The sequence below is a fragment of the Calliphora vicina genome, chromosome 2 (genome assembly GCF_958450345.1).
Source record: "Calliphora vicina chromosome 2, idCalVici1.1, whole genome shotgun sequence".
NCBI lineage: Eukaryota > Metazoa > Arthropoda > Insecta > Diptera > Calliphoridae > Calliphora > Calliphora vicina.
The window spans coordinates 129,994,124-130,017,884 of NC_088781.1; the positions used below are offsets into that span (position 1 = coordinate 129,994,124).

The window sequence follows — 23,761 nt, forward strand, 5'->3', positions numbered from 1 at the left end:
GGGCGGTCAACTAGTTTAAAATAAAATCTTTATTTATTAACAAAACTCAATGCAATATTCAACGTTTTTTCAATTTGTTATTCTAAATAGCAAAGTGTAAAAAAACTTGTCAAAAGGTCAAAGGCAATTCCTAAAAACTGGAGCGAAAATCTCAAAAATGGTTTAAAAAAAATTTTTACAATTTTGTCCATGGGGTCCAGATTTCCTTCTAGGCTGGGAAAATACTTTGGAGATAAATAGGAAACACATGAAGGTTGCTAAACCTGCTTTCAATTTTCTGATCCCAGCTTTGGGATTTTAGAACATGTGGCTCAATATTGGAATTTTGATAAAAAATAGGTCACATTCCGAAGAGCGTAGGGGCGACATATTCGATGAATATGACATGTTTTTTATATTAAAATGTTCTCCTTAAAGATATATTTCAGATAAACATAAAATTGTTATATATTCTTAAAGAAAGTTTTTTTCTTTAATAAAAAAAGAGTTAAGTCACCTATTTTTGGAATATTTAAATTGAAAATTGTTTATTTTTGGATCCATAATTGATGTTCCTATGAAATCTTCTGTATATTTTTGCTAATTTTGTTGTTGTCTAACTAACAAAAAAAATTCGAGTCCATTCGGTATAAAACTACGTCCTATATTTTTAAAAAAGCAGACCAAGGTATGGCAAAATTTTATAATTTCAAATTTGAAATGCCTATAACTCGGAAAATAAATGAGATAAATAGCACACGCTAGCATGTTTTTTCAAGACCTAGCCGCATGTTTTAAAATCGGATGGCAAACAAAAAAATGGCACATGTTAAAAATTTTACATGTCGAAGGTAACCTACTTTGAGCGCCCATAGCACCACCCGTGGCGCATTTGTAGGACCCATTTTAATAACTTAAACTCGAATATTCCTTGGCTACATCCATGTCAAATTTTATACCGATCGTACCAGCCATTTAGAAATGCCAGATTTATTTCCAAAAAATATTGAATCTGCCCCACTGTGGCACAGCAATGCAAACTGATCATTTCGGATGATGCATAAAAAGTCTTTGGAGGCATTAGACAAAACGTTGCAAGATTTAACAATCAGACATTGCCAGTAATATCACGGCCAACGCCTGCTGAACTTAATGTATATTTGAAGCTGTCCGTTTTGTGGAAACTCGTCAAGAAACTAAAATTGACATTGGTTGACATTTCAACAGGCTGTATTTAATTTCCCGTCACTTTCTTGCCTATTCACCGAATCAAAATCCGAACAATTGAATTTTAAGATTCAAAGTGAAATTGCTGTCGAATTGATGACGCACAGTGGTATGAGAAAAAAAAAGATGGAAATAAATCTGTAACTTCTAAATCCTTAGTCAAATTTGAATGAAATTTCACATGCGCAAAGAGGAAGTGTTGTCGAGTTTAAGTTTTGAATTTGGAGCTCATGACCACACCACGAGCGGGACCAGGGGTCCCTAAAGTAGGACACATCGGGTATGTTCAATTTTAAAAATGATTTTATTTCTTCGTTTGTATTCCGATTTCAAAAAACTTATACATATTGAATCTTCTCATCGAGCACTATATAAAACCTTGTTGTAGCTATCAATTATCTTTTATAGCTTAGGAGATATTCGCATTTGAAAATTAAATTTTCAACATTTTTACCCACCCTTCTCCAGTTTTTTGATGACCGCGGTTCCAAATATTTCCCGATTTTCTACACTTTTTTTTATAGGATTAACAACAAATGTATATATCAAATAAAGAAAGAATTGTTTAAAAGTTATGACTGAGTCCAAAGTTACATGCATTTGAATTTAAAAAAATAAAAAAAGTCGATTTTTCGCTATTTTTTGGGGAAAAAAGTACTTTTATTCTTTTTAAGTTATCTAAAAAATTTCTAAGAGGATGTATAATGAATTTGTATTTTTTGAAAAGCTAACTGTACATCAAATATTTTAAATGAAAAAAACAATATAATTTTCGATACCGAGGGGACCAGGTCCATTAAAAAAATGCCTATTTTGTATGTAAAATTCAACTTTAGAGCAAAAATTCTCAAATCGCATAGTCGATATCAAATTATAATAATCTATTTTAGATGGCCCAATATGCTACTAATTATTTTGTAAAGGGTTCCGATAACTGCGCCCCTAGTATGGATATTATAGCCAAAAAACAAAAAAATCCAATTTTTGGAATTTTTCAATACTTTTTTTGGAATTGCGGGATTCCTGATTATAAGTTTCAAAATTTGTTTTCATTTTTCCATTTTCAATAAAAAAATCTCTATAAGTGTAAAATTTCATTACAAAATATTGATAAATAAAAATTTTATATCAATTTGAAAAATTTGTATCTATGCCAAAACTCATTAAAAAGCATTTTTTGTCATATTTTTCAAAAAAGTATTCGATGAATTTGTTAATTGTCAAAAGTTATATACATTATTGAAAAGTAGAGAAAATCCTCTATCCATTGATATATAACAAGTCTACCTTATGTTTTTTTACGTGGCAAATTAATTAGGGAAAACTGAACAACTCGCACATAATTTACATAACATAGAAATTCATTAAAAAGCATGTTGCCTACATAACAGCATTTTTATAAATGTAAATAACAGTGCTAGGTAAATTCTCTCTCATATTTTTTTGTTGTTATTAATCTCGTTTTTAGTGCTGGTTTACACACGTCTAATTTACTTGAGCAAGTCTTGAGGAGAAGGGAAAAGATTTTCCTGCTTTTTTATAAATTAAACATTTTGTAAAGTTATCTCAATACTTTTAATTTACCAATAAATTTAATAATAACATTTTTTCTCTGTTAAAAAATTTCTTTACTTTTTTTTAACAGTTTTAAAAAAAACTTTTCAAATACACCAGTTTCTTCTTAAGGACATTTTTCCAAAACATGTTGCATAAGTTTTTCTTTTTTGTTCCTTGTTTTTACCTTGTTTATGCCTGCAACTACTGCCTCATTTGGCAAATACTTGTAAAAGAGAGTTTTCTCAAAATCAATAATAAAATTTAGACAATTACTTTCTTTATAAGTAAAACAACCAAATTGCTGAGGGAGTAAGTATTTTGTTTTGCTCAATTTCTACTTATAGTTTTCTTTAAGAAAAGTTTCTTTCTGTTCGTTCCATATTTTTAGGTTTTTTTTTTTGTTATTTTGAAAGCAACTATTTGCATGAAAATTTCTTTTTGCAATAGCAATTTCAATTTTTCTATTTGTTTTTAACGTTGGCTACGTTTATTTTTTTTTTTATTTTGCTGGGGTTTTTGCTGCAACTTCCTGTATTTATGCAAAAGTTTTTGTGCCAAACATCTTGCTGCATTTCATGTATAAATGCATACACAGATCTATGCGAACTTGTCAGTGTAGTTGTATGAAGTATTTTTGGCTTAAACTGTGTTTTTTTTTTCATCTCCTCTAGATTGTAGCTGTGCAGTGGCAGTGGTGTGTGCCAGCCAGTTCGTTTGAGTATCGAAGGAATTTCTAAGTAGAAACTTGTTTACCATTGTGATGTGCTAATTTTGCAATCAACATGAAAATTTCGTGTTTTTTTTATTTTTCATTTGAAAAAAATACAAAAAAAAAACAACTGAACTGAAGAAGTGATGACGAAAATTCAAATTTGTTTAAAACTAAAAGTTTAAAAACTTTCTGTTTTCTACGGGTTTTTGATTATTTTTTGGAACAAACATAGTTGAAGTGAAAGCAATTTGTATGTGAAATTCATAAAGAAATAGGTACGCAGCATAATATTGTATAAAAAGAATTGTTGATGTAGTCCTTATATATGAAAAGCCCCTAAAGTAAGGCAACATATATTTTTTAACTCCTTAAATTATGCTTCACAAATTATTTACAATTTCTGTTAATATATTTAAATATCTAATTTGTATTTCGTTGCTATATTTCAGCGATTTTAAACAACGCAGAACTGGTAATTATGGTTCAGCTACTACCACAGCTTGCGGTACGCCTCACTCCCCCAGTTCCAGCAATGGTGTAAATAACAACAATAATCCGGAACCAGTGCGCCAAGGACCTTCAGTATTTTGTTTACATGGCCAGCGTAATATTGAGGGTAAGTTGTTGAAACTAAAACTAAAATAAACTAAACCGAAAACTATTCTAATCAAGTGACCAAAATTATGTAAATCAGATTAGGGCAAAAAGACAAATGCACTGAGAGAAATTTGCAAAAAAATTTAAAGGTTTTTTTCAACACAAAATAAAATGCAAAAAATGGTGACTAAATGATTAGAACTAGACTAGAACTAGACTAGAACTAGACTAGAACTAGACTAGAACTAGACTAGCACTAGACTAGAACTAAACTAGAACTAGACTAGAACTAGACTAGAACTAGACTAGAACTAGACTAGAACTAGACTAGAACTAGACTAGAACTAGACTAGAACTAGACTAGAACTAGACTAGAACTAGACTAGAACTAGACTAGAACTAGACTAGAACTAGACTAGAACTAGACTAGAACTAGACTAGAACTAGACTAGAACTAGACTAGAACTAGACTAGAACTAGACTAGAACTAGACTAGAACTAGACTAGAACTAGACTAGAACTAGACTAGAACTAGACTAGAACTAGACTAGAACTAGACTAGAACTAGACTAGAACTAGACTAGAACTAGACTAGAACTAGACTAGAACTAGACTAGAACTAGACTAGAACTAGACTAGAACTAGACTAGAACTAGACTAGAACTAGACTAGAACTAGACTAGAACTAGACTAGAACTAGACTAGAACTAGACTAGAACTAGACTAGAACTAGACTAGAACTAGACTAGAACTAGACTAGAACTAGACTAGAACTAGACTAGAACTAGACTAGAACTAGACTAGAACTAGACTAGAACTAGACTAGAACTAGACTAGAACTAGACTAGAACTAGACTAGAACTAGACTAGAACTAGACTAGAACTAGACTAGAACTAGACTAGAACTAGACTAGAACTAGACTAGAACTAGACTAGAACTAGACTAGAACTAGACTAGAACTAGACTAGAACTAGACTAGAACTAGACTAGAACTAGACTAGAACTAGACTAGAACTAGACTAGAACTAGACTAGAACTAGACTAGAACTAGACTAGAACTAGACTAGAACTAGACTAGAACTAGACTAGAACTAGACTAGAACTAGACTAGAACTAGACTAGAACTAGACTAGAACTAGACTAGAACTAGACTAGAACTAGACTAGAACTAGACTAGAACTAGACTAGAACTAGACTAGAACTAGACTAGAACTAGACTAGAACTAGACTAGAACTAGACTAGAACTAGAACTAGACTAGAACTAGACTAGAACTAGACTAGAACTAGACTAGAACTAGAACTAGACTAGAACTAGACTAGAACTAGACTAGAACTAGACTAGAACTAGACTAGAACTAGACTAGAACTAGACTAGAACTAGACTAGAACTAGACTAGAACTAGACTAGAACTAGACTAGAACTAGACTAGAACTAGACTAGAACTAGACTAGAACTAGACTAGAACTAGACTAGAACTAGACTAGAACTAGACTAGAACTAGACTAGAACTAGACTAGAACTAGACTAGAACTAGACTAGAACTAGACTAGAACTAGACTAGAACTAGACTAGAACTAGACTAGAACTAGAACTAGACTAGAACTAGACTAGAACTAGACTAGAACTAGACTAGAACTAGACTAGAACTAGACTAGAACTAGACTAGAACTAGACTAGAACTAGACTAGAACTAGACTAGAACTAGACTAGAACTAGAACTAGACTAGAACTAGACTAGAACTAGACTAGAACTAGACTAGAACTAGACTAGAACTAGACTAGAACTAGACTAGAACTAGACTAGAACTAGACTAGAACTAGACTAGAACTAGACTAGAACTAGACTAGAACTAGACTAGAACTAGACTAGAACTAGACTAGAACTAGACTAGAACTAGACTAGAACTAGACTAGAACTAGACTAGAACTAGACTAGAACTAGACTAGAACTAGACTAGAACTAGACTAGAACTAGACTAGAACTAGACTAGAACTAGACTAGAACTAGACTAGAACTAGACTAGAACTAGACTAGAACTAGACTAGAACTAGACTAGAACTAGACTAGAACTAGAACTAGACTAGAACTAGAACTAGACTAGAACTAGACTAGAACTAGACTAGAACTAGACTAGAACTAGACTAGAACTAGACTAGAACTAGACTAGAACTAGACTAGAACTAGACTAGAACTAGACTAGAACTAGACTAGAACTAGACTAGAACTAGACTAGAACTAGACTAGAACTAGACTAGAACTAGACTAGAACTAGACTAGAACTAGACTAGAACTAGACTAGAACTAGAACTAGACTAGAACTAGACTAGAACTAGAACTAGAACTAGACTAGAACTAGACTAGAACTAGACTAGAACTAGACTAGAACTAGACTAGACTAGAACTAGACTAGAACTAGACTAGAACTAGACTAGAACTAGACTAGAACTAGACTAGAACTAGACTAGAACTAGACTAAAACTAGACTAGAACTAGACTAGAACTAGACTAGAACTAGACTAGAACTAGAACTAGACTAGAACTAGACTAGAACTAGACTAGAACTAGACTAGAACTAGACTAGAACTAGACTAGAACTAGACTAGAACTAGACTAGAACTAGACTAGAACTAGACTAGAACTAGACTAGAACTAGACTAGAACTAGACTAGAACTAGACTAGAACTAGACTAGAACTAGACTAGAACTAGACTAGAACTAGACTAGAACTAGACTAGAACTAGACTAGAACTAGACTAGAACTAGACTAGAACTAGACTAGAACTAGACTAGAACTAGACTAGAACTAGACTAGAACTAGACTAGAACTAGACTAGAACTAGACTAGAACTAGACTAGAACTAGACTAGAACTAGACTAGAACTAGACTAGAACTAGACTAGAACTAGACTAGAACTAGACTAGAACTAGACTAGAACTAGACTAGAACTAGACTAGAACTAGACTAGAACTAGACTAGAACTAGACTAGAACTAGACTAGAACTAGACTAGAACTAGACTAGAACTAGACTAGAACTAGACTAGAACTAGACTAGAACTAGACTAGAACTAGACTAGAACTAGACTAGAACTAGACTAGAACTAGACTAGAACTAGACTAGAACTAGACTAGAACTAGACTAGAACTAGACTAGAACTAGACTAGAACTAGACTAGAACTAGACTAGAACTAGACTAGAACTAGACTAGAACTAGACTAGAACTAGACTAGAACTAGAACTAGACTAGAACTAGACTAGAACTAGACTAGAACTAGACTAGAACTAGACTAGAACTAGACTAGAACTAGACTAGAACTAGACTAGAACTAGACTAGAACTAGACTAGAACTAGACTAGAACTAGACTAGAACTAGACTAGAACTAGACTAGAACTAGACTAGAACTAGACTAGAACTAGACTAGAACTAGACTAGAACTAGACTAGAACTAGACTAGAACTAGACTAGAACTAGACTAGAACTAGACTAGAACTAGACTAGAACTAGACTAGAACTAGACTAGAACTAGACTAGAACTAGACTAGAACTAGACTAGAACTAGACTAGAACTAGACTAGAACTAGACTAGAACTAGAACTAGACTAGAACTAGAACTAGACTAGAACTAGAACTAGACTAGAACTAGACTAGAACTAGACTAGAACTAGACTAGAACTAGACTAGAACTAGACTAGAACTAGACTAGAACTAGACTAGAACTAGACTAGAACTAGACTAGAACTAGACTAGAAGTAGACTAGAACTAGACTAGAACTAGAACTAGACTAGAACTAGACTAGAACTAGAACTAGACTAGAACTAGAACTAGAACTAGACTAGAACTAGACTAGAACTAGACTAGAACTAGACTAGAACTAGACTAGAACTAGACTAGAACTAGACTAGAACTAGACTAGAACTAGACTAGAACTAGACTAGAACTAGACTAGAACTAGACTAGAACTAGACTAGAACTAGACTAGAACTAGACTAGAACTAGACTAGAACTAGACTAGAACTAGACTAGAACTAGACTAGAACTAGACTAGAACTAGAACTAGACTAGAACTAGACTAGAACTAGACTAGAACTAGACTAGAACTAGACTAGAACTAGACTAGAACTAGACTAGAACTAGACTAGAACTAGACTAGAACTAGACTAGAACTAGACTAGAACTAGACTAGAACTAGACTAGAACTAGACTAGAACTAGAACTAGACTAGAACTAGACTAGAACTAGAACTAGACTAGACTAGAACTAGACTAGAACTAGACTAGAACTAGACTAGAACTAGACTAGAACTAGACTAGAACTAGACTAGAACTAGACTAGAACTAGACTAGAACTAGAACTAGACTAGACTAGAACTAGACTAGAACTAGAACTAGACTAGAACTAGAACTAGAACTAGACTAGAACTAGACTAGAACTAGAACTAGACTAGAACTAGACTAGAACTAGACTAGAACTAGACTAGAACTAGACTAGAACTAGACTAGAACTAGACTAGAACTAGAACTAGACTAGAACTAGACTAGACTAGAACTAGACTAGAACTAGACTAGACTAGAACTAGACTAGAACTAGACTAGAACTAGAACTAGACTAGATCTAGATCTAGACTAGAACTAGACTAGAACTAGACTAGAACATGACTAGAACTAGACTAGAACTTGACTAGAACTATGGTAAGTACTATGACCAGATGTATGTCTGAAATTTTGACTAGAGTTTTGACTACTTGTAATTTCACTTTTAAAATTTTTCTCTCCGTGGATAACTTAATGTTTTATTAAAATGTTGTTGCATTGCTACATGCAATATGTAGATTTTTGTATTTTTCAGTTTTACTTTTATCCTCAGATTTACCAAAATAGTTTTTATTTTTTATTTATTCTTTTAGTTTTTTTTTTGTACTATTCTTACTACCGCAAATTCGCTTAAATATGATGATAAAATGGAATACATTTGACATAATAAAGTTTCATTGTACACATTCGCTTACATACACAAATGCAGCTGCAGAGTTTTTTTTTTTTTTTGGTTTCCGGAAATAGATTGAATCTGTTAAATTTCAAAGGTTTCTCTCACACTGTAGATTAGAATTTTGAAACAACAAATTTTGTGTGTGTGCACAGAAAAAAAAGAGTGGAATTTAAATTTTAATTAAAAACACTAGAGAGATTAGGATTTATAAAGACACATGTGTATAGAGATAAATAAAGTTAAACTAAATAAAAATTGTGAGTAGTTTTGAATTTGAATATGGCATAAAATGCAATTAAAACGACCAGCAGTGAGGAGAACTTTTATAGATTTTGTGGTGAAACAAATTAAATGTTTTTTAAAACTAATTTGTAAATTCATTTCATTATTTAACTGAATTTCATTGGTTTGTTTTTTCTTTTGTTATAATTCATTTGAACTTTGTCGATGCCAATTTCTGTTTGCCTTTTTGTTAGACACGCAATATTTTTATTAGTTTTTTGTTTATGGGCTGCTGCTGCTGTTGTTGCTTCTGCTAGTTATTTTTTTCTTTTATTATCGCTCATTATAAAAATTGTTAACAATTTTGTTTATCAAACCAGAAATTGCTTAAACAAATAACAAATTTGAACTTATTTACATTTTAAGTGTTTGCAAGCGCTCTGGCTGCCAACTTTTCAAAAAAAATAAATAAAAAAATACAAAAAGTTGAATGGTATTCGCTATAAATAAACGACATTTAGTTGGCAGTTAGAAGAGACGTTAATGTGAAAACAAATTATAAATAATTTGTGAAAAGCATGTGCATAAATAATTTGCAAAATAAAAAAAACGGAAAACTAAAACGAATTATTAAAGTTTGAAATTAAATAAAAGTTGTTGTAATGTAAATGTAATGATGCTTAGCAACATGTTGCTATTTTTTAGAATTGTCTTTGGCAACATGTTGCTGAGTTCTAAAAAAATCAAGTCAAAGAAATTGTTATCTATGTTTTTATTATTTATTACAAAGATATACAAAGAAAATCAATTAATATGCTAAAAATTACTTTAGCAACATTTTGAAAGTTCAGCAACATTGCGTAATATTTCTGGCAACATTCAAATTTTTATAAAAATTGTATTTAAACATAAATAATATAAAGTTTTATTTAAAACTAAATTAATTGCAACATGTTTCTGCAATAATTTTTTTTAGCAACATGTTGCTAAATCTAAAACTATTGCTTTAAAGACCTTAGCAATTTATTAAATGTGTAATGAAGAATGCTATACCAATTGGAAATGTTCTATTAAACTTTTTTAAAATAATTTAAGGTTTTTTAAGTAAATAATTTTTATTTAGCAACATGTTACTAAGCTCTGTTGAACGGGAAAATAATAATTTTCTTTTATAAACATGTTAATTTTATTGCAAATAAATAAATAAATTTAGGTTTTCATAAATTTCAGCAACATGATGCTAAGCTCAGCAACATTTTACAACTACAACAATATAATTTTATATTGATTAATATTTGCAGTAGATTTTGATGTGATTAGAAATTGAATATTTTAATCTTTTCTTTGGCAACATGTTGCTGACTTTATAAAAAACCAGAAAAACATTCTTTGCCTAATAAACACTTGTACAATAAACGATAAATTCCAGTTAAGAAATAAGAAATTTCATTAGCAACATTTTTAAAATTCAGCAACATTTTCTTATATTTAAGGCAACATTTAATTTTTTTTTTATAATTTTGATTTAATATAAAGTATATGAAATTATATTTAAAATTTAATGAATTTTACAGGTTTTTGAAATAATTTTTTTAGCAACATGTTGCTAAAGTTTCATAATATTTATTCTGCTTTTAAGCAAAAATTTAAATTAAATCTTTAGCAACATGTTGCTGGAATTGAATAAAAGGTTTAAGCATCATTGTAAACTATTATCTTTAAGTGACTGAATAGTACTGAAGTTGTTTTTGAAAATAAATTTCCTTAGCAACATTTTGGTCAATTAAATAAGGAAAGATTTTCGTAAGGTTTATAGCTATTAATTTATGTGTGTTATTGAATAAATTAAATTTTTAAAAAATATTTAGCATAAAAAATATTTAGCCGAACATACAAATTTATTAATAAATATTGTTTCAAATATCCTTAGCAACATGTTGCAAACCATGACATAATTTTAAAACATTGCAAAACTTAAACATTATTATCATATACAAATTAAGAAAAATATAAAAATATTATTTTTAAAAATGTTTAGCAACATGTTGCTTAAACAAAAAAAAATTCCCTTAAGATATATTGCATTATGAATATGAAGCATATATATGTAGCTATAGACATATTACAGTAACATTTCATGAATAAAATTTTCTTAGCAACATGTTGCAGAACATGAAAAATTTTTGAAATTACATTTTTGAAGTCTCGGCAACATAATAACATGCTGCTGAACTGAAATGGTGAGATATCTTTAAAAAATTCTTTAGCAACATGTTGCAAAACATGAACATTTTTCTAAAACATCAAAACTCAATAGAAAACTTCGTATACAAAAAAAAAATAGAAAAAATGTTGCTGAAACATAAAACATAGCTATGAACATATTACAGTAATATTTCGTGAAAAAAATTTTCTTAGCAACATTTTGCAGAATATTATACTTTTTTTTAACTGCATTTTAGAAGTCTTATTAACATTATCAAACTCCAAATTAAAGATTTTGTTCAAACAAATTTTTTAGCAACATGCTGCTAAACTAAAATGGTATGATATGCCTAAAAATATCCTTAGCAACATGTTGCAAAATGTACACAACTTTCTAAAACATATCAAAACTTAATAGAAAACTGAAAAATTTTCTTAGCAACATGTTGCAGAACATTAAAAATTTTTTTAACTGCATTTGAGAAGTCTTATTAACATTATCAAGCTCCAAATTAACCATTTTGTTCAAACAAATTTCTTAGCAACATGTTGCTAAACTAAAATAGTGTGATACATATTCCTAAAAATATCCTTAGCAACATGTTGCAAAAACATATCAAAACTTAATAGAAATCTGAAATGAAATAAATTAGTATGTCCAACAAATTTCTTAGCAACATGTTGCTGATAATTAAAATTTCTTTAAAAAGCATTGCGTTATGTAGATGAAACATAGTTGTATATATTGCAATGTGGCGGCTATATTTCGTTAAAAAAAAGGTCTTAGCAACATGTTTCAGAACATAAAAATTGTTTTATCTGCATTTTTGAAGTCTTGGAAACATTATAAAGCTCCAAAAGAAAGATTTCATGTAAACAAACAACGTGTTGCTAAACCAAAATGACATGATATGTCTAAAATATACCTTAGCAACATGTTGCAGAACATAAAAAATGTTTTAAATGCATTTTTGAAGTCTTGGCAGCTCTAAATTAAAGTCTTGGCAGCTCAAAATAAAAGCAACTTTCTTAGCAACATGTTGCTAAACTAAAATAATATGATACGCATAAAAAACTCCTTAGCAACATGTGGCCAAACATGAAATATTTTCTAAAACATTCAAAACACAAAAGAAAACATCATATAGAAATAGAGAACAAAATTAAGAAAATAATGTTTACAACAACTTAAAATTATTACTTTAGCAAACAAAATTGTATACAAGTAGCTAAAATATCAAAAATTGTTAATTTTACATTGAAATGTTTGGCAACATGTTGCTAAATGGCAGAAAATTGCATAAATTAAAAATAACTTAAATGTTCATGTCTTTAGTTACACTTTTAACTTTATCTAAAATATATTAAACGTCTAGCAACATTTATTTTCGTTTCAGCAACATTTTTTTAAATTTCCATAAATCAAAATTCTTAAGACTTTAAACCATTTTTTAATAAACTACTAAACATTTTATATGATCTTTCTTCTATATTAAAGGGTTTTTGTTAAATATTTTTCTTGTTTTTTCTATATCTAACAATTTGATTAGCAACATTTTTTTTTTGTTTAGCAGCATGCTGTTGTTTGTGTCAGCCATTTACCAAACAATTTACTTGACCATTATTATCCTCTTCATTTCATTTTGTTGGTCATAAATATAAATTTTCATTTTGTTTGAAAACATACTCTCTCATATGTCATCAGTTGGTAATTTTGTAAATTTTTTTTCGGTTTTTTTTCTGTTTCCCAAAAAAAAATTTTGTGAAATATTCTGCAGACATATTATGGGAAAAGTACATGTATATACTCCGTATATACATATGTGTTGCTCTATGTTCTCTTTGTAATGACCATAGATACTCTATTTATAGAGTATAGTTGGTAATAAATGTTGCATTTACTACCACAGACAGCTAATCTAAATTTATGTATTTTGAATGATGAAAAAATATCATCTGAAAGCTTATTCTGAGAGTTTGTATATATGCTGGGTTGGTGTAGGAGTATAATGTTTTCTAGGAAAGTCATTCATACTCTACATTTTAAAGTAGCCACAAACTATGTTTGGTATATATCAATTCATTGTGGTCATTCATTTCTATATACAAATGAGATGGCTAGCAGGGATAGAAAAATGCATCCTTTTTTTTCTGCATATGTAGTTGAATGTAGTTTAAGTGGGAAAAACGAAGGTTGTAAGAAAATTTTGTTTAAATTTTGGAGATTTTTTTTTAGATTTTTATTGAGAATACATTTTTAGGCTCTAGCAACATTGTTTAGATACAAATGTATATTAAACAATATTTTGAATCTTAAACAATAAAGTTGGCTATATTTTTTTATAGTTGTGGAAAATTATTAAATTTTTTTAAGAAAATCTAGACTTTTTTAAATAAATATTTGGAAGTTCGTTTAAAATGGCTTTAGCAACATTTTGAAATGTTTAGCAACATGTCTTAAAACATGTATTTTTGGGATACTTTACAAGTTATTCTTATTTGTGCCGATTTATTATGAAACATTAGAGGTTTAATTTCAGAATATTTTTCTGAATAATAAAATAGCCTCAGCAACATTTTGAAATGCTTAGCAACATTTCATAAAACTTACGTATTTTATAAATCAAATTAAATAATTCATTCTGCATAAAATTTATTTTTTATAACAAATCTTTGAAATTTTGCTTAAAATAGCTTAGCAACATTTTGAAAACATTAGCAACATGTCATAAATTATATGTTTTTTTATAAGTTTTAGAAGTTCTTTTTATTAATGCAGGATTTTTTGGGAAATTTTTAAAATATTGTTTAAAATTTGTTTAGCAACATTTTGAAATGTTTAGCAACATGACATAAAACTTGTATTTTTTGTAAATTTTGGAAGTTCTTTTTCTAAATTCTGGATAAACTTATGTCTTTTAAACAAATCTTTAAAATTTTGTTTAAAATAGCTATAGCAACATTTTGAAATGTTTAGCAACATGTCATAAAACTTGTATTTTTTGAATGTTTTGCAAGTTATTTTTGCCAGTTTTCTAATGAAACTTTGGACTGTTTAATAAATGATTATTGCAAAATAATAAAAAAAAACTTTAGCAACATTTTGAAATGTTTAGCAACATATCATAAAATTTGTATTTTTTGGAAATCTTAGTAGTTCTTGTTACTAATTCTGTATAAATTTCTGTTTATTTTAACAAACCTTTGAAATATTGTTTAAAATAGCTTAGCAACATTTTAAAAAGTTTAGCAACATGGCATAAATTATATGTTTTTTATAAATTTTAGAAGTTCTTTTTATTAATTCTGGATTTTTTTGGAAAATTTTAAAATTTTGTTTGAAATAGGTTTAGCAACATTTTGAAATCTCTAGCAACATGTCATAAAACTTGTATTTTTTGTAAATTTTGAAGTTATTTTTTTTAATTCTGGATAAACATGTGTCTTTTAAACAAATCATTAAAATGGCGGCTAAAATAGCTTTAGCAACATTTTGAACTCTCTAGCAACATGTCATAAAACTTGTATTTTTTGTAAATTTCAGAATTTTTTTTTATTAATTCTGTGTAAACTTGATTATTTTAACAAATCTTTAAAATTTAGCTTAAACTAGCTTTAGCAACATTTTGTAATGTTTAGCAACATGGCATGAATTGTATTTTTTTTGATAAATTTTTTAATAAATCTGAATTTTGTGGGAATTTTTTTAAAATTTTGCTTAAAATAGCTTTAGCAACATTTTCAAGTGTTTAGCAACATGTCATTAAACTTGTATTTTTTTATAAATTTTGAATGTTGTTTTTATTAATTTTGAATAATGTTGTATATTTTAAACAAATCTTTGAAATTTAGCTTAAAATAGCTTTAGCAACATTTTGAAATGTTTAGCAACATGTGTTAAACTTGTAATTTATATAAATTTTTTAAGCTGTATTTATTAATTCTGAATTATTAAAACAGTTATGCAGTTTAACACAAGACAAATCAAAAATTGGACTAAAAATAAGTTTAGCAACATTTTTAAAGTTGCTAGCAACATTTTTTTGAAATTAACTTGAGATTGTTTTCAGTTAGTTTAAAGTTATTAAAAATATTTCATATTTAAGCTTGTTTTCTGATTTAAATTTTTTCAAATGTTTAGCAACATTGTTGAGAAACATTCAGAATGTTGCTAAGCTATTTAAAACGCTAAGCTATTTAAAATCATTTATATCTAAGCTTATTTTGTGATTTCTATTTATTCTAATGTTTAGCAACATTGTTTGGCAACATTCAGAATGTAGCTAAGCTTTTCAAAACGATTGGCTGCTTGTTTGAACAGTTGTTGTTCCTTTTCATCCTTTTTTAGCAAAAATTCATATTTTTTTTTGTATCTCAGCATGTTCTCATATTTATCCAACCATTTAATGATTATATATCTGTTTATTTTTTGGGGGGTTTTATATCTACATATATGCTGTGATTTCACAGACTATGGCTTTTGCATTTTCCTTTTGTATAATTCACATCTTTCGCAACATTTTCTGTTGTCAGAGTGTGTTATAAATCGTAATGAAATGGTCGTAATTTATAATTTAACATGCTCATATATACAAATGTATATAGAGCACAACAGCATCACAGCTAAATAGTTCAGTTTTTTTGTGGACATTTGAGGACAATAGAAACAAGACTGAGAGTAAAGAGAAGAGGCATGCATAAACATGAATAGTGCATTTAAAAATGAATACATTTGTAGAGAAATTTCATATTTGAGAAGGCAATTAAATTATGATATTTTTTAGGTTTTGATGTTTGCAACATGTTGCTAATGAGTTGTAAGTAAAGGAAATTTATTAGTTTGTAGATTTTGCCAGTTTTGAGGTCTGCAACATGTTGCTAATGGGTTGTTAGTAAAGGAAATTTATTAGATTGTAGATTTTGCCAGTTTTGAGGTCTGCAACATGTTGCTAATGAGTTGTTAGTAATGGTAATTAATTCGTTTGTAGATTTTGTCAGTTTTGAGGTCTGCAACATGTTGCTAATGGGTTGTTAGTAAAGGAAATTTATTAGATTGTAGATTTTGTCAGTTTTGAGGTCTGCAACATGTTGCTAATGAGTTGTTAGTAATGGTAATTTATTCGTTTGTTGATTTTGTCAGTTATGAGGTCTGCAACATGTTGCTAATGGGTTGTTAGTTACATAAATTTAATAGGTGTTTTAATTCGAAGGAGTTCTAAAATTTTGCTATATTTATTAAAGTACCTACAGTTCAGTTTAAATGTCTTTACTTTAAATGCAAGTGTTTTTATAATTATAGTTTTTATTATACTTTTCATTAATGTTTATTACCTTATTGACAAGCTTAACAGCTACTAAGTATTCTGAACGTTAGAAAAAAAACTGAACTCATAAATATTTAATAACTATTTCTCGGTGTCTTTTCAACCTTTTACTGCATAAGTGATGAGAACTTTATCATTAGTTTGCACACGTTACGTTACACTTTTTATAATAAAACCCACAGCTATTAAATTGTCAATAGTATGACACATTTCCCAAGGATCCTCCCCTCTTCACTTTGACAGCTAATTGTCAACCAACTTTTATAAATTCTTCTTGCAATGCACATATTTTTACATCATCATAAGTATTTTTTTATAGTAATTTCAACAAATTATAAATTAAATAGAAAAAAATAAATTCAAATGTTTATTTATGTACATTTTCACAAGTTTCTTGAACTACAATAATAATAATAATGTTTAACAAAAGAACATGTTTAACATTTTAAATAAATAATGATTATACAAAGAATATAGATAAAAAAATCGCGTGCTAAATTTGCATAAAACGATAAAAAGGGAATATTATTTTGAATTGAAAACAAATACATTAATATACTTGTCTTTCATCATTCAATTTCAATTTCAGTTACAGCTACAGTTTACATTTTCAGTTCACTAAACAATTACAATTTTAATTTACACAATAATTATACAAACATTTGCCATAAACTTACAAAGACTTGCAATTAAACACAAATACGCCTTTAGTGATTATGTGTAAGTTAAGTATTTTATTTAGTTTAAAAACTGTTAAATTATTTAGAATTCATTGAATCGTCTTTTTGTAATTTGAATTTGAAATAAATGTAAAAAAAGTAATTAAAATAATAGCTAATAAGGATTGTAAAAAGTCAATTAAAAAACTTAATATTGCTGGCAACATGTTGCTTGAAATTTGAAAAAATTAAACACATTGAAGAAACTTTCTCTCACAAAATCAGGAACCTTTTCTAAAAAATGTTTGATATAAAGCTTTAAATAAATTCAGAAACATTTAGAAATGTTTAGCAACATATCCCTAATTATGTATTTTTTATATTTTTTAAAAGTTATTCTTATTGATTCTAGATAAACTTGGTTTTTTAACAAATTATTGAAATTTAGCTTCAAATAGCTTAAGCAACATTTTTAGATGTTTAGCAACATGTCCCGAATTAAGTATTTTTTATATTTTTTAAAAGTTAATTTTATTAATTCTGATGAATAATGACTTTTTAAAACAAATTGTTAAAATTAAGCTTACATAAGCTTCAGCAACATTTTGAAATGTTTAGCAACATATATAAAATGAAGTATTTTTAAAATCTCTAAAATCTCCTTTTATTTATTCTGGATAAATTTATCAGTTTTTAAACATATCTTTGATATTTAGCTCATAATATGCTTAGCAACATTTTGAAATGTTTAGCAACATATCTTAAATGATATATTTTTTTATAATTTTCATGAGTTCTTTTTATTAATTCTGAATTAATTTGTCCTTTTAAATGAATATTTAAAATTTTGCTTAACATAGCTTTAGCAACATTTTGAAATGTTTAGCAACATGTCTTAATTGATGTATTTTTATAACTTTAAATATTTTTTATGGTAGCTGGTATAACTTATCTGTTTTAAACAAATCTTTGATATTTAGCCCAAAATATGTTTAGCAACATTTTGAAATGTTTACCAACATGTTTTAAATTTATATTTTTTTTTGGAAATTCTAGAAGTTCTTTTTACTAATTGTATATAAACTTGTAATTTTAAAAAAAAAACATTGAAATTTAACTTAAACTGGCTTAGCAACATTTTGAAATGTTTAGCAACATGTCATAAATGATGTATTTTTATAATTTTTAAAATTTCGTTTTATTTATTCTGTATAAACTTATCAGTTTTTAAACATATCTTTGATATTTAGCTCATAATATGCTTAGCAACATTTTGAAATGTTTAGCAACATGTTTTAAATTTATATTTTTTGGAAATTTTAGTACTTATTTTTAATAATTCTATATAAACCTGTAATTTTTAATAAACAAATTTAAATTTAACTTAAACTGGCTTAGCAATATTTTGAAATGTTTAGCAACATGTCATAAATGATGTATTTTTATAATTTTTAAAATTTCCTTTTATATTTGCTGGATGAATTTGTTTGTTTTAAGCAAATCGTTAATATTTAGCTTAAAAAAAGCTTAGCAACATTTTGAAATGCTCTGCAACATATTTTAAAATTTATATTTTTTTGAAAATTTTTTAAGACCTTTTTAAAAATTCTGTATAAACCTGTAATTTTTTAAAAAAAATTATGAAATTTAACTTAAAATAGCTTAGCAACATTTTGAAATGTTTAGCAACATGTCATAAATGATGTATTTTTATAATTTTTAAAATTTCGTTTTATTTATTCTGTATAAACTTATCAGTTTTTAAACATATCTTTGATATTTAGCTCATAATATGCTTAGAAACATTTTGAAATGTTTAGCAACATAGTTTAAATTTATATTTTTTTGGAAATTTTAGTATTTCTTTTTAATAATTCTATATAAACCTGTAATTTTTAATAAAAAAATTTAAATTTAACTTAAACTGGCTTAGCAACATTTTGAAATGTTTAGCAACATGTCATAAATTATGTATTTTTAAAATTTCCTTTTATATTTGCTCGATAAATTTGTTTGTTTTAAATAAATCGTTAATATTTAGCTTAAAATAAGCTTAGCAACATTTTGAAATGCTCTGCAACATGTTTTAAAATTTATATTTTTTTGAAATTTTTTAAAAAAAATTATGAAATTTAACTTAAAATAACTTAGGAACATTTTGAAATGTTTAGCAACATGTTTTAAGATTTAAAGTTTTTATAATTTTTAAAATTTCTTTTAATTAATTCTGGATAAACTTTTCTGTTTTAAACATATTTTTTGATATTTAGCTCAAAATATGTTTAGCAACATGTTGAAATGTTTAGCAACATGAGCATGTTAAATTATAAATTACGACCATCTCATTACGATTTATAACACACTCTGACAACAGAAAATGTTGCGAAAGATGTGAATTATACAAAAGGAAAATGCAAAAGGCACAGTCTGAGAAATCACAGCATATAGATATAAAACCGCCCAAAAATAAACAGATATGGAATCATTAAATGGTTGAATAAATATGAAAACATTCTCAGCTACAAAAAAGAAACAAAAAAATATGAATTTTAACCATAAACAATGAAAATGAATAACAACTGTTGCAATACGTAGCCAAACATTTTGAATAGCTTAGCAACATTCTGAATGTTGTTCAACAATGTTGCTAAACATTAGAATAAATAGAAATCAGAAAACAAGACCAGTTCTGAACGATTTTAAATTACTTTTAACAAACGGAAGTAATCTCAAGTTAATTAAAAAAAAATGTTGCTAGCAAGTTTGATAATGTTGCTAAACTTATTTTTAGTCTAATTTTCAATTCGTCTTGTTTTAAACTGCATGAAATGTCCTAATAATCCAATATTAATAAATATAACTTAAAAAATTCATAAAAATTACAAGTTTAACACATGTTGCTAAACATTTCAAAATGTTGCTAAGCTATTTAAAGCTAAATTTCATAGGTTTGTTGAAAAAAGTAAAGTTTATTCAGAATTAATAACAAAAACTTCTAAGATTTACAAAAAAAAAATAAGTTTTATGATATGTTGCTAAACATTTTTAAATGTTGCTAAAGCTAAGGCAAATTACTTAAGCAATATTTCAAAAATACATGTTGCTAAACCATTCAAAATGTTGCTAAAGCTATTTTAAGCTAAATTTCAAAGATTTCTTTAAAACGTTTATATTTTGTTAATGTTTTTAAATCATTTTTAACTTGATGTAAACATCCTAGTTAATTAATAAATGTGGTTCACTACAAATGTTGCTAAACTTATTTCCTACATTTTTTATATTTTCCTTTATTAAAGCAGCTATTTTAAGCAAAAATTTAAAGATTTGTTTAAAAAAGACAAGTTTATTTACAAAAAAAGTACAAGTTTTATTAAATGTTGCTAAGTATTTCAAAATGTTGCTAATGCTATTTAAAAGTAAATTTTAGACAACTTGGGTTTTCTTTACCCAAATGTTTTTTTTAAATATGTTTACTATTTATTTCCTAAAAAATTAAATTAAAAGTTTTCTAGCAACATGTTGCTAATAATATTTTATCTAAAATACATAATTGAATACTTAAAACATCCTTGGCAACATGTTGCTAGCAACATTTTTTAAATTTCTTTTGAGTTTTATGTTACAAAATTTGAATTCTTAAATCTAATCTCGGTATCTAATCGCACTAATGGTTTTAATTATTTTTTAGCAACATGTTGCAGGAAATATATTTTTCAAAAAAATATAAAATATATATTTTAAACATTGTTAAATCTTAGGACATCCAAATGCTGCTAGAAATATTTTCTTAGTTTGCCTTGAGTTGTCTTCTTTGCAACATGTTGCTGGCAGTATTTTCTCAGTTTACCTTTCTTCCTTCTTAGAAAAAAATTCTTAAAAATTGCTTGCCAAACAAATTTCTAATATTTATGAGAAATTTGACAATAACTTGGCGATTTGCTATTCAATTCCAAACTTATTTTACTATTTTAAGAATTCATTACAAAATGTTGCCATCCATCTTTGCATATAGAAATGTTATTTGTTTATTTTTAAATTTATGGCTAAATAAAAATTTAGCTATAGGACGAAAAGGAAAGGAAAAGAGCAACCCCTCGCCCCAACCAAATATAGTTGACAGTTTTATAGTGAAACTATTACATAAATCAATGTTTTATTTATATTGTGCAAAAATAAAGTGTCATTTACACCAAACCCACATCAATAAAAGAAAATATAGAAATGGTATACAGAAAAACCCATTTTAGAGACAATAAACATATGAGTGAATTTCCAATTCAAACTAAACCATAAAAATATTTAACCATTCATCAATCAATACATATACAGACATGACAATACAAATACATTCACTGAATAACCATCAACACTTTATTTCCGTTAGTTGTCTAGTTTTGTGTAAGCTTTTCATTTCCGTCCTTTCAGCTTAAATATAATTGTAAATTGTTATTCTAAACATACTTTTATGGTATTTTTTTCTCCACCAATTTCTATTTTTTTATAACAACTTCCATTGCAATTTTCCAAACAATTAAATTTTAGTAAAAGAGAAAGAATTTCTATTTTTTTTTAACAACATTGGCTCTTGTAGACACTTGTCTTTCGACAAGTGACCACAAAAGAATGATGAAAGTTGAGTAGAACAGATAGAAAATCTGCATATTCATTCGGCAAATGACAGTTTTCTGTTTTCTTTTTTTTTAATAGATTCTAACCATCATTTTGTGAGCAAACATTTACGGCAACACCCCACATTTATAAATTCTAAATTGATATAATTTTCGTTTAACCCACAATGATGGAGAAATAAATGGGTGGAGATTAAGTTTAAAATGGAGGTAGGCGACTGTTGGAAACACTTATTTGATATTAGAATTTTGTTAAAATATTTAAATTTCAGTATGGATGTAAAAAAATTAGGTTAGCAACATGTTGCAGAGAAAACCCTGAGTTATGTGACACGATTCTGTATCGTATTGATACAAAAACTTATTTCTAATCGGAAAATAATGTATTTTTTCAGCAACACGTAGCTAGAAAAATTTCTTAAATTCTTTAAAATGTGTTTTTGCAAATAAAATTTAAGCATTTCCTGGCAACATGTTGCTAGAAAAAATATTACTGCTAAAATATTTCATATAAACTGCTAAAGGATTAGTTTTTCGTGAGAAATTACTTTAAAAAAAATCCTAGCAACATGTTGCTAGAAAAAAATTTTGATGCTGAACAATTTTATCAAGTTTTTTCAATGAAATTAAAGAGTTTTGGTAAAACTATTAAAAAATGTTGCTAGAAACATGTTGCAGAAGATAATATAAACTAAAATTAGTATGTTGTGAGAAATTACTTTAAAAAATATCCCAGCAACATGTTGCTAGAACAAAATATTTTGTCTGAAATGTTTTAGCAAGTTTTTTTGAAGAGATAACATAAACTAAAATAAGTATTTCATGAAAAATTACTTCAAAAAATCTTAGCAACATGTTGATAGCAAAAATGTTTGTTGCTGAAAAATTCTATCAAGTTTTTTCAATGAAATTTAAGTTTTTAGGTAGAAATATATAAAAAATTTTGCTAGCAACATGTTGCAGGAGATAATATAAACTAAAATTAGTATGCCGTGAGAAATTACTTTAAAAAATATCCCAGCAACATGTTGCTAGAACAAAATTTTGTGTCTGAAATGTTTTAGCAAGTTTTTTTGAAGAGATTTTTGGTAAAAATATTAAAATCATGTTGCTGGCAACATGTTGCAGGAGATAATATAAACTAAAATTAGTATTTCGTGAAAAATTACTTCAAAAAAATCTTAGCAACATGTTGCTACTAAAAATTTTATCAAGTTTTTTCAATGAAATTGAAGCTTTGTATTGAAATATTAAAAAAAAAGCTTTTTGGGTAGAAATGTTATAAAATGTTGCTAGCAACATGTTACGGAAAGGTTTCTGTACAATTTTACAACTAAACTGAATTGGGGTTTTTCAATTAAATCAAGAGAAATTTAATATTATTAGCAAGCTTTAATTTGTTACCTTCCTTATAATAAACTAAACTTAACCTCCATATTTAACTCTGGAATAATTTAAAATACCAAATTTTACAACAATGTTTTATAGACATCTCCAGATAATTAAAAAAAAATCTCCATAGAAACTTTGTAATCCATGCATGACAGACGGACTGACCAGCTAACCACTCGTCCATCATTTTCTGTCTCTGTAATTGAAAAAGGAAGTACAAGAGTATATTTATATAACCCGGGGGTTTATCGACACAAAAAAATCCC

At 27.5% G+C, this 23,761-nt stretch overlaps 2 protein-coding genes across 2 annotated transcripts in view; one reads left to right on the top strand and one right to left on the bottom strand.

The window, feature by feature from the left end:
* The window catches only part of TfIIS (RNA polymerase II elongation factor), a 438,108-nt gene that overhangs the window by 92,895 nt on the left and 321,452 nt on the right, over window positions 1-23,761 (bottom strand). The gene's annotated exons all lie outside the window — the stretch shown is intronic.
* Window positions 1-23,761, top strand: part of ZnT35C (Zinc transporter 35C) — an 85,303-nt gene that overhangs the window by 18,569 nt on the left and 42,973 nt on the right. The window contains exon 2 of the mRNA XM_065500395.1: window positions 3,925-4,091. Within this exon, the coding sequence (XP_065356467.1) occupies window positions 3,925-4,091 (167 nt within the window). The remainder of the gene's footprint in view (window positions 1-3,924; window positions 4,092-23,761) is intronic.